The sequence below is a fragment of the Mauremys mutica genome, chromosome 2, assembly GCF_020497125.1.
Source record: "Mauremys mutica isolate MM-2020 ecotype Southern chromosome 2, ASM2049712v1, whole genome shotgun sequence".
NCBI lineage: Eukaryota > Metazoa > Chordata > Testudines > Geoemydidae > Mauremys > Mauremys mutica.
In genome coordinates, this window is record NC_059073.1 from 216,093,608 (window position 1) to 216,106,288 (window position 12,681).

The window sequence follows — 12,681 nt, forward strand, 5'->3', positions numbered from 1 at the left end:
GCCTGGCCACCCGACGTTGATGTTGGTAAAACGTCCCCCATGGTCCACCAGTGCTCGCAGCACCATTGAAAAGTAGCCCTATTTCTCAGCAGCTGACTGTGGAAGAGGTGGACGATAAGGTGCGAGGAGTTGACAACGGCCATAACTGCAGCGGGCTCCGTGCTCGCAGTGCTGTGGCGCCCGCGCTGTCACTGAGCAGAAAAGTGCACAAACAGATTGCCCGCAGGCGCTTTCGGGGAGGGAGGGAGGGAGAGCATGATTGACGGTTCAATGATGACAGTTACCCAAAACCACCCTCGACACATTTTTCCCCCAGCATGCATTGGGGGGAAATCCCAGAATTCCAATGGGCAGCGGGGAGTGCGGGAACTGTGGGATAGCTTCCCACAGTGCACCGCTTCCAAAGTCGACGCTGGCCCCGTTACTGTGGACTTAGTGTATTTAGTGTGGATACACAACTTCGACTTCATAAGGTCGATTCCACAAATTCGAATTAAGTTGATTCGAAATAGTCTTGTAGTGTAGACATACCCTATGAAAACAAATGTACAAGCCCTTTTCAGCACTCAGTCCAAATAAGGTATCTAGGTGCTGGAGATCTAACGAGGGGTAATGAAGGAAGAAATTCTTCCCCCCCAGGCTGCAGAGTGGGAACTGGGCATCTCTGCAGCCACCACTGCAACCTAAGACCCAAATTCTGAAAAATCCTTAAGCATATGCTTAACTACAACTTAATACAGATGGCTTTAAGTACACGATTCAACTTAAGCATGTGCCTAAGTGATTTGCCGAACTGAGGTCGAATTAGGTTCTGTGGCCCCAGAGCCTCATGGGGACGAGGTAGAAGGAGGTGGAGGAGAAGGGAGAATCAGAGGATTCATAGCAGTAGGAGATTTCCTGATCCCAACCCATCCACAAATCAGCCCTGCACAACAGCGTGCAGGAATCCTTCACTGTATACAGGAACTGTGCACCTCCTTGTACATGCTCTGTGGGCCAAATTCTGTTCTGCTACACCAGTGTAAATCTGGAGTAATTATTATCTGAAGAACTATACTTGATTTCCTCTGGTGTAGCAGAGAAAAGAGCTTGACCGCAAGTCTGAGATTCTGTTATATATATGTTCTTTCAATCCCAGGTTAGATGTTTACCCCATTTGGAGTCTTCATATTCCCTTTCCTATTTAGAAATATACCATGGGTGGGTTAACTGTGTTTGCATGCATGGGTTCATAAATACTTTTTAAAAAATAATAAACATTTGTCCCCCTCTTGCTTACCGTGACCTTTCAGCTGTGAAATTGATATGAATGTTAAGTGGCACTTTGAGCCAAAAATAAGAGTACATGACTTTAAATTTTCATTGCTCTATCCATTTTTGTCACTTAGATGAATCACTTTGTTGTAAAGATGAAATGATAAGACGGATACAGTTTGGCGAGCCCAGAAATTAAATGTGAGGGTATTTTGCAGTAATAGCAGAGAAGCACCACAGGAGTCTCACATGAGGACTACAATGACAGTGTGTTTGTAATATACTCTTCCTCATTTTCCATTTTTATTAAAACCCAGTTCTACTCCTATTTATGCTAATGTAAATCAGGATGAACTTTACTGAGGTCAGTGCAATTTTACCAGTGTGAAACTTATGTGAGAAGAGAATTAGGCCTTTAGCAGAATAAGCATTGTTCTTCTGTGTATCTAACACTACCACACCACTCTTGACAACCTATTAGGTACTGCCTTGCAAAGCCATCACATGAGAACAGACATCTTCTATCCACAGTAACTGAACAATAAAACATTAAGGGCTAGATTCTCCACTGGTGTAAACCAGCAGAGCTACACTGACTTACATCATATTACACAGATGTAAATTTAGTGCAGAATGTGGCCTTCAGCATCCAAGCTCTTACTCAGAATCTAATTAGGCAGGACAATGGGCACCTGCTATTCTAAAGAAATTATCTTTATATTATTCTAGATGAGTAAGAAATAAAACAATATTACCTTACATTATATTTCAGTAGCTTTCAAACAGAAGAATGAGAGCAGAAGCTGCATTATATATCTGATCTACCTACCTACCTATATGGGCCAAATTCACACTGGTGGCAGAAAAAGGCACCAGTTATACTCCCCTGTACCAGGAAGGCTGATTGTGCTTCAAGGAGACTTTTATTCTTATTTTATATCAGCTTGTGCCCTCCTCTATAGATAAATTCACACTCTACTCCAGATGCAGCTGTACATATTTCAATTCACTCCAGATGCAGATGTATTTCACTGTTGGGAACAACTGGACAGATAAGGAGAATTTCACTCTTGTTGTGTGCCATCTTTTGCCCTCCCCCCCACATAAACTGGCCTCTACTTACCAGCTGTATTATGCAGCCAGTTTTGTTTTTATTCTGATATACTGCAGTTTAGAGGCAAAGTATATATAATCACAAGACATCGAGCCATACCCAGAAAACATTACGCTGCCATAATTCACATGATACAAATAGGGATGCTTTGTTAAATGAAACACATCGAAGAGAGAACAAAAAAAGAATAGTAAAAGCTAATCAAAACTTCAGAAGATAACGGCTTTCAATAACAAAAACAAGTCCATATCAGTCAAATCAGCCCAGGTGGTTGTTCTTCCTTATGATCATGAGAAAATGGGGTGGTCTTTGAAACGTATATCTCCAAGTTATATTCTTGCAACAACAGAGAATATGCATATAGGATTACCCCAATACACATTTGTCCCCATCTACAAAATGAGTTACTTAATATACAGGGAATATAAAAAAAAAATAATGGATATGGGCTGGAAAACTAGTATTTCTGGATGGGAAGTGGAAAAATAAACACATGCGAGGGGAATTTAGGAAGCTGCAATGCAACTATTGAGTTGAAATTTGGCCAGGACATGAAATCTGTAGAAAAACTAGTAAGATTGCTGGGTTTAATTTTATTGAAATTGCAAGTTGTGCAATGGTTTAGTGGAGTTCCTTTGTTTTCTTTTTTCTAATAGATCAGAATAGAGCTGGAATACGATAGTTAAAACATAACAGGAGTAAATGCAACATTGTTCATCAGCAATATTATATATAACTTAAACAGAAGCAAATAATGAATATTCAGTTACTTTACGTTTACTACTAACAGTGATTAAATAAAGAGCAAAGCATATGCACACAATCCCAATGTAAGATTTTGTCTAAAGTTTTCATGCCTCTTTCTTTTAAGCAAAGAAATTAGAGATGGAAAAATCCTAGGAGATTATCTGACAATGCAAAATATTCTCAGCTGTTTTGCCTAGCCTGTTTTAAAGTATTCAGATGATGAATGGCTCATTACTTCTCAGAAAAATAAGATTGGAACATCAACATTTCTCACTGAATACTAAATTCAACTATATTATATTTCTCTCCAATAATCTCCATTTATACAAGTTAATTGGGGTACTGAATTTGGAAGACATTATCAATACTAAAAGAATCAGTTCAGAAGAAACTAAGTCACATGAAAACAATGTCAATAACAAAAAATTGTTTTATAACTCATTAATTATTGTTTTATAAATCATAAATCCTTTGCACTTATTCCGCAAATTCTACACTTTTGAGTGGGCAAGGATGCAGCTGATCTACATTGACCTGGCTACAGCTGGCTGAATTGGTGGAACTATCAATTATTAATAACAATGTTTCTTTCAGGAAAATACCCCAAAGTGAATTATTTCACTCTCTTCTGTGACACTGCTGCCTCCTGGTAGAAAAAGGAAACAACCTGTTAATCCAGACTGGTGAGTGAAGATGCATTAATTTTAGTGACAAAAAACACTTATGGCAATTAAAAAAAAATTCTTCTGATAGTTTTAACTTCCACTGGCTGCAGGGCATTCTCACTGAACACCTACCAGGTAACCAAGAAAACTGGTCAAAATGGCTAAATCTTCTGCTACAGCATGGGCACAAAAATGCACCTACATATTGGGGCTGTACTGGCAGAATCCTACAACCTGCAGACTCAATGGAATACAAACACATCTGTCCATATACCGCTTAACTTACTAGTGCTGAGAGCTACTAGGGATTCTTATGCCTACATCAGAGTGAGCTCTCCTAAGCCTAGAGGTTAATGATTCAGGAAAAGAGACACCTGTCCACTCCCTTTTGACTTTCCAGTGAACCTTGACAACACCATGGCAGGCACCTTTCAAATGCTTCCCATCTCTGCCAGCAAACTGACTGAAAACGGAGAGGCACACAGATGCAGATTCCAGCAGGTAGTTGAAATAAATTCTGCATAGTATACACAGTGAGGGTTCTCTTGTTCTGGGGTCAGTATGCCTAACATTGCTTCCCAGAAGCCAGACTCTTTTCTAGCCTGTATTTCCATTTTGTAGAAACTTGCCTATGTTGGCAATGCCAAATTTTGCCTCCCAGTGCACAAAGGGGAGTAAATATCAGAGTTCTGGAGATATGCTTGTTACAGACACAACTTCATCCTTTATCTCCTTTGCACAGGAGCAAAGAACTTGGCTCATTAAAAGAAAATCAGCATAATTTGTGATTCATCTCATTTGTCACTTTTACTGCCTATCAGGCTAAGACTGAATTCCCGTCTGCTCAAGTTTAACTAATATATTTGTATAAGATTTTCAAAGTGCTTTCTGTAAGCTAGAGCCCATATTTTTCTCTCTTTAGCTGTGTTCTGCATTCTTTATTGAGTAAAAGAGGGTGGTGCAGAGTATGTGCACAAAGCCATTGAAGTAGATAGGGAAAAATGACAGAACGTCAAGGCATACTGGCAGTCACAAACTGCTCTAGCTTAACAGTAGACATCTGAACAGTTGGGTTCAGGAGTCATGCTCTGAATCAGCTGCAGTCCCGTGAGCCTCAGATGGTTCTGCAGCAGCCCTGGTCCCTATGTGAAAGGAATAAATTTCCATAATTCATCTGGATGGCGTAGTAAGGAGTGAAATGTTGGAGAACTAATTGAAATCTTCTCTTGTTTAAAAATAATATTCAAATTGCCATCAGCATCCTTCTATATAGCGGTGGCACTAGGTATAAGCAGACTAAGCAATTGCTTAGGGCCCCAAGAAGCTAAAGGGGGTCCTGATTTAGCATTACCCCCAAATGCTGTTCATCTTATTTAACATGGACTTTTTAACAAGCGGATTACAATGTGTGGTGTTGAGAATTTTTTGGTCTGTGGAGGTGACATATTTTTAGGGGGTGGATGAAAGGTAAGGGGGACTCCAAAATATTCCTGCTCAGGGACCCCAAAAGGTAAGCAGCACCTCTGCTTCTATAGACAGTGTAAGAAGCTGATTATTTCTTCACAGTTCTGGAGAATTATGTCATTTTACGATTCACTGTCTGTGTGTAACCTGATTTTGAACTGTAGCATGATGTAGAGTTGACGTAACGACTAATATGTTAGAAATTTTAAGAAGTGTGGCTTTCTCTACATCTAGCTCTACCTGCTACCAGTTTGCAGACTGCAGTGAGCATTTAGTTATCCATACAAGACCCCATTCATCCTCTGAAAAAGAGAATTGCTTGAAGAATAAATTGGTCAATTCTTTGTAATTGCAGGTAATTCTTATGCCTCATATGCATACTGGTGATAGTGAAGTGAAAACCATTCTGACAGGCACACTCACAGGTAGACTAGCTCCCTTCATGAAAGTTGTACTAAAGGTGAAAGCAATTAACTGATGTGGATTTCTCTAGCAAGCTGAAGCCTCATTTCATGCTTGAACTGGTGATCACCAATGATCCTGTGCTTGTTCATCATTTTAATTAACTTCAGTGCCTTGGGTTTTCCCCTCAGCTTTTAGTAGATGTACCTAATACTTCAAAAATTTGATTAAGTCTCCATGCCACTTAGAACTGAGGTACTAATTAAACTCAATCTTCCAACTCTTATTAGATGATCTCTCCTAGTGGAGTACAAGTATTTCATACAGTCATCTGGATAAACTTTCAATTAAAGCATAAGAACCTCAAAATGTCATTGTATAAACTTGTTCCAAGTTTTTTTTTTATTTTTGTGCTCTATAGTATATTGATACAAACATACATTTTATTGTGGAAATATAGTTTCAGCAGAAAATTGTAACTTGAAAATTAACAGCAGCTGGCCAAACTTTTGAATGATGGGAGTATAAAGTTAGGTAGTGTTCATATGCTCTCAACCAATCCTTATCATAAGTACCCATCAGATTTATTTAAAACGGATTAACTCTAAAGATAGACATAGATTTCCTCCCCGCTCACATGCTGTTCTGCATCTGCTTCTCCCCTGGTACACTCCCACTCACAGCCTCATTTCCATTGCTCCTTCTTGGTCTCCTATGTGCAACTGTCTCTCTCCCCTGGACATACTTTCTAGCAGCTGTGTTCTCTCCGATACAGAGTGTCTCTCTTGATACTATGACAGAGCAAGCCAACCATGTTAGGCATAAATGCTGCTACATTGAAAATTAAAAGCTATTTTCTATTTTTTAAAGCAATTTTGATGTTCCCAATTTAGGTTTTTTGATATATCTAAATAAAAAGTTAACATTTAAACCAAGAGCAATGAATGGAAAGTAGTCTCAATAGTTTTCAGTATTAAATACATTTAATGCATACATTTGCGTATAAATATTACATAAATATAGAGCTATCTAACAAACACACTGTTTTAAAAGGCTGTAATTCACAGTCAACAGGTCACTCTCATTAACCACACGGGTCAGACTTTGTGAAGTTAGTACATCACAGAAGTGGTTTATAATTTAATTAAAATCTTTGAACTTTTCAGATATACCCCTAGTTCATATATTATTTACATGAACACTTCATATACATGCTCCCTTTTTTATTTTTACACTTTATGGGCTTGATACAAAGCCCACTGACTTCAAAAATTACATCTCTTCAGTTAGACTTGGTGTTTGGTTGTTTCAGTCCTGTTCTCAGTGGAGAGGCACCCACATCACAAAATCCGCCACTACAACTAGCCCCTAGTTGGAAGTTTCAGCAGAGAGGCCAATGAATGAATAAGCATGAAGACTGAACTACTTTGGTCCTCAAAGCAATTCCTTACAGATCACAGTTGACGCATATGGGTTGGAAACTTGCACTGTCCCTGTCCTGGCTATAACATGCCTCTCCTGTGAAAAAATGGAAGCCTGCGGTCCCCAGGATTTTTGACCATTCACCAGTACAACAGGCACACAGAAAAATACAGTATCTGCTTTCTAAGCATTAAGAAGCAAAATGAGCTACCATTCTAGAAAGAAACAGAATACATCTGTGTGCTGTCAGAAATATTATACTAAAAGAGAGTAAATTACTCTATGTAAAACTTTATTTTCAGTGTATGGAAGCCTGAGCTTTCCCTTTGCTCATCCATCCACAAGCAAGGCACATGTTATATAGATTTTCATGACCCCAGGACAGTGACTAAGCATTTTAGGCCAATACAGATGAGCAAGGCTCAAAGGTTTTTCATCTGCTTTTCTCACTGTGATACAATTTTTGTGTAAAATCCCATCACATATACAGTTGATTTGCAGCTGGGAAGATGACTGCTGAGCATAATGCTGTTCCACACCAGTCACCTGAAGACATGAAGATGAAAGCTGTCCGCTTCTTAACCCAGCCCCCTCACTTGGAGGTGGAGTTCACCACCTTTTGATACTCCCAGCTCCCCTAGTCTCAAGAAAAAGACAGTTACTCACCGTTGTAACTGTTGTTCTTCGAGATGTGTTGCTCCTATCCATTCCAGTTAGGTGTGCGCGCCGCGCGTGCACGGCTCTTCGGAAGATTTTTACCCTAGCAACTCCGGCGGGTCGGCTGGGCGCCCCCTGGAGTGGCGCCGCTATAGCACTAGATATATACCCCAGCCAACCCGTCCGTTCCTCAGTTCCTTCTTGCCGGCTACTCCGACAGTGGGGAAGGAGGGCGGGTCTGGAATGGATAGGAGCAACACATCTCGAAGAACAACAGTTACAACGGTGAGTAACCGTCTTTTCTTCTTCGAGTGATTGCTCCTATGCATTCCAGTTAGGTGATTCCCAAGCCTTACCTAGGTGGTGGGGTCGGAGTGAGACGTGGCAGAGTGTAAGACTGCTGAGCCGAAGGCTGCATCGTCTCTAGATTGTTGCACCAACGCGTAGTGGGAAGCGAAGGTGTGGACAGAAGACCAGGTGGCCGCTCTACAGATGTCCCGGATGGGGACATGGGCCAGGAAGGCGGCAGACGAGGCTTGCGCTCTCGTAGAGTGAGCAGTGAGGCGGCTAGCTGGCACACGAGCAAGCTCGTAACATGTCTGGATACAAGATGTTACCCAGGAGGAAATCCTCTGAGAGGAGACCGGCTTGCCTTTCATGCGATCAGCAACCGCTACGAATAGCTGGGGCAAACACCGGAAGGGCTTCGTCTGCTCTATGTAAAATGCGAGGGCCCTGTGGACGTCCAGGGTGTGAAGCTGTTGTTCACGACTTGAGGAGTGCGGCTTCGGGAAAAAGACCGGGAGGAAAATGTCCTGGTTTAAGTGGAAGGCCGACACCACCTTAGGGAGGAAGGCCGGGTGTGGTCGAAGCTGCACCTTGTCTCCATGGAAGATGGTATACAGCGGATCAACCGTTAGGGCATGAAGTTCGGAAACTCGTCTCGCTGAAGTTATAGCGACGAGGAAAGCCGTCTTCCATGACAGGTAGAGTAGGGAGCACGTGGCCAAGGGCTCGAAGGGGGCTCCCATAAGCTTGGCTAGAACTAAGTTCAAATCCCAGGATGAGGTAGGACGCCGTATCGGCGGGTACAAGCGGTCTAGACCCTTAAGGAAGCGGGAAACCATCTGGTTGGAAAAGATGGACCGTTCTCCTACGGCCGGTCGAAAGGCGGACATGGCGGCCAGGTGTACTTTCAAGGAGGAGACCGCGAGTCCTTGCTCCTTAAGGGACCAGAGGTAGTCCAGGATCGTAGGAATAGGGACCACGAAAGGATTAAGGCCTCTCTGATCGCACCAGAGTGCGAAACGCTTCCATTTCGCGAGGTAGGTTGAGCGAGTGGAGGGCTTCCTGCTTTCCATCAGGACTTGCTGCACCGCCGCCGAACAGTCACGCTCCGTGTGGGTCAACCACGCAGGTACCAAGCTGTAAGATGGAGGGACTGTAGGTCCGGGTGGCGGAGCCTGCCGAAGTCCTGCGTTATCAGGTCCGGCCATAATGGGAGGGGAATGGGATCCCGTACGGAGAGCTCGAGCAGCAGGGTGTACCAGTGCTGTCTCGGCCAGGCCGGAGCGACGAGTATGAGTCGGGCCCTGTCCCTCCGAAGCTTGAGTATCACCCGATGTACGAGTGGGAACGGAGGGAAGGCATATTGTAGGTGATCCGTCCAGGAGCAGAGGAATGCGTCCGACAGGGAGCCTCGGGAGAGACCCTGGTAAGAACAGAACTGGTGGCACTTCCTGTTCTCTTTGGAGGCAAACAGGTCTATCTGGGGAAAACCCCACCTTCGGAAAATTGTGTGCACCACATCTGGACGAAGGGACCACTCGTGGGAGAGGAACGACCTGCTGAGATGGTCGGCCAGCGTGTTCTGCACTCCTGGAAGAAAGGACGCTACCAGGTGAATCGAGTGGGTTATGCAGAAGTCCCACAGGAGCATCGCTTCCGTGCAAAGCAGGGAGGAGCGAGCCCCGCCCTGTCTGTTGACATAAAACATCACCGTCGTGTTGTCCGTGAAAACAGCTACACAGCGCCCCTGGAGATGGGCGTGGAAGCTCTGACACGCCAAGCGGATCGCCCGCAGTTCCCTGAGATTGATGTGGAGGGAAAGCTCTTGGGGTGACCAGAGACCTTGGGTGTGAAGGTCGCCGAGGTGTGCCCCCCACCCCAATGCCGAGGCATCCGTGGTCAGGGTGATCGACGGGGGAGGAGGGTGGAATGGGACTCTGGCACAGACGACCTCTGGGTCCAGCCACCAGTCGAGCGAATCGAGGGTCGGTTTCGTGACTGTGACTACCATGTCTATGGGGTCGCGGTGCGGACGGTACCGTGATGCAAGCCAAGTTTGAAACGTGCGAAGACGCAGCCTCGCGTACATTGTCACGAACGTGCAGGACGCCATGTGGCCCAGGAGTCGGAGGCAGGACCGCACCGTTGTTGTGGGGAAAGATTGTAGGTCCCGTACGAGGGAAACCATAGTCTGGTGCCGAGGGCGAGGGAGGCAGGCCCTGGCCAAATTGGAGTCCAGGACCGCTCCGATGAACTCCACCCTCTGTGATGGAGCTAAAGTGGACTTCTTGGCGTTTATCATGAGTCCGAGGCGCTGAAACAGGGCTAGGATTTCGGCCAATTGACATGCTACCAGATGGCGGGATGGTCCGCGGACCAGCCAGTCGTCGAGATACGGGTACACATGTATGCGACGACGCTGGAGGGCTGCGGCAACCACTGCCATGCACTTTGTGAAAACCCTCTGCGCGGTGGAGAGGCTGAAGGGTAGCACCGTAAACTGGTAGTGCATGTTGTTGACGACGAAACACAGGTAGCGTCGATGAGGAGGGTAAATCGCGATATGGAAATACGCGTCCTTCATGTCGAGGGCGGCAAACCAGTCTCCCGGATCCAGGGAAGGAATAATGGTCCCCAGGGTTACCATGCGAAACTTGAGCTTGAGTAGGTATCTGTTGAGCTCTCGGAGGTCTAGTATAGGTCGCAGACCTCCCTTCGCCTTGGGGATTAGGAAATATCGGGAATAAAATCCCTGGCCTCGCATGTCGCTCGGCACCTCCTCTATGGCACCCAAACTCAGAGTCTCGACCTCTTGTAAGAGGAATTGCTCGTGAGAGGGGTCCCTGAAGAGGGACGGGGAGGGAGGGGGCGAAACAAACTGAAGGCGGTAACTAAACTCCACCGTACGAAGTACCCAGTTGTCCGTTGTTAGCTGGGACCACGCCGGGAGGAAGTAGGAAAGACGGTGCATAGCCTGATGGGCCGTCCTCGGGTGTCCCATCAAAATGCCTGCTTAGGCCCTTGAGGGGCTTTGGAGGGCGCCTGGGACTGGTTACGCCGGTTGCCCGATGGTCTACGGCGGTTCAGCCTGCCTCTGCGTCTGTTATCAGGCCGTGACCTGGTCTGATTAAATGGCCGGTACGGCTGCTGCCGGAAGGACCTCCGCTGGGTAGCCGGTGTGTGCATACCCAGGGTGCGGATGGCGATTCGACCATCTTTGAGGGTCTGAATCCTCGAGTCCGTTTTCTCAGAGAAGAGGCCCTTAGTGTCGAAAGGGAGGTCTTGCAGAGTATACTGGACCTCGGGCGACAAGGTGGAGGCCTGCAGCCAGGAAATTCGTCGCATGGTCACTCCCAAGGCTAGGGTTCTGGCTCCTGAGTCTGCTGAGTCCAGAGAGGCCTGGATGGAGGACCGGGAGGCTTTCTTGCCCTCCTCAATAAGGGCTGAGAATTCCGTTCGGGAGGCCGTTGGTACCAGCTCCGTAAACTTGGAGAGTGAGACCACGGGCGTCGTAAGTATAATGACCGAGGAGAGCCAGTTGATTGGCAATCCGTAGCTGGAGGCCACCGGCCGAATAGACCTTCCGGCCCAACAGATCCATCCTCCAGGCCTCCTTTGATTTCGGCGCTGGGGCAGGTTGCCCATGGCGCTCCCGGTCATTCACGGACTGTACAACTAAGGAGTCCGAAGCTGGGTGCGTGTACAGATACTCATACCCACTGGGGGGAACCGAGTATTTCCGTTCCACCCCTCGAGCGGTGGGAGGGATGGAAGCCGGCGACTGCCAGATCGTATTGGCATTCCGCTGTATGGTCCTAATGAAGGGCAAGGCCACCCGCAGCGGGGCCTCAGCTCCAATAACGCTGGTGACCGGGTCATCGTCCTCCGCGACCTCCTCGACAGGGAGGTTAATAGCCTGCGCCACCCGTCGAAGGAGGTCCTGGTGGGCCCTCAGGTCAATTGGTGGAGGGCCTGATGTCGATGCCCCCGCCACCGCCTCATCCGGTGATGAAGACGAGGATAGGCCCTGGACCATGGCTTCCGGAGGTGGTTCGTCCACACATTGCGAAGCCTCCGCGTGCGTGGGATGATCTCCCGCTACCGGTGGCGGCGGTTCCTCTCCCAAAGGTGATGGAGGAGGTCTGCTGACCGTGGCTTCCGGCATCCTGTGGACGGAGGCTCTGGGCTGCTGAGTGACGGGGACCCCTTGAGCCTCGTGATAGGCCCAGGGTGTCCAGAAGCCCCATTGTTGAGGTCTGTGGTCCTGGCCTTGGGGATCGGCGCGGCGATCACCACCGCTGCCCACCTGGGAGGTGACTGAAGGTTGGCGGGAAGGCCACGGGGGGGCAGAGGCACTGAGAGACTGCGCCTCGGATGCTGCCGGTCTGTCCCTGAACGGTGCCGGGGAACGGTGCCGGTCGTCGCGGTGCCGGGAGCGAGAACGGGACCATCGACCGTGCCGGTGCCGGGAGGTCGACCGCGATCTCGAGTGGCGCTGTCGGGAGCGGCTGCGTGAAGACCGGTACCGCGAGCGGTACCAGGACCCGGACCTCCTACGGTACCGACGGTCGGGCGACCTGGACCGGGATTGTCTCCGGGAGTGCGACCGGTACCGCGATGTGGAGCGGTACCGGGACTGCGACCGGCGCCGAGACGGAGAACGGTACC

At 47.0% G+C, this 12,681-nt stretch overlaps 1 protein-coding gene across 8 annotated transcripts in view; it reads right to left on the reverse strand.

Moving 5' to 3' along the window:
- Positions 1-12,681, reverse strand: part of NEK11 (NIMA related kinase 11) — a 186,599-nt gene that overhangs the window by 74,989 nt on the left and 98,929 nt on the right. Inside the window, exon 14 of one of the 8 annotated variants that reach the window (XM_045004779.1) lies at positions 2,339-3,761. The exons of 6 other annotated variants lie outside the window; for them this stretch is intronic. In XM_045004779.1, the coding sequence (XP_044860714.1) occupies positions 3,706-3,761 (56 nt within the window). In that variant the 3' untranslated portion in view covers positions 2,339-3,705. Of the gene's footprint in view, positions 1-2,338; positions 3,762-6,062; positions 6,438-12,681 lie in introns of those variants that run through there. One more of the 8 variants, XM_045004777.1, reaches the window with a different exon arrangement.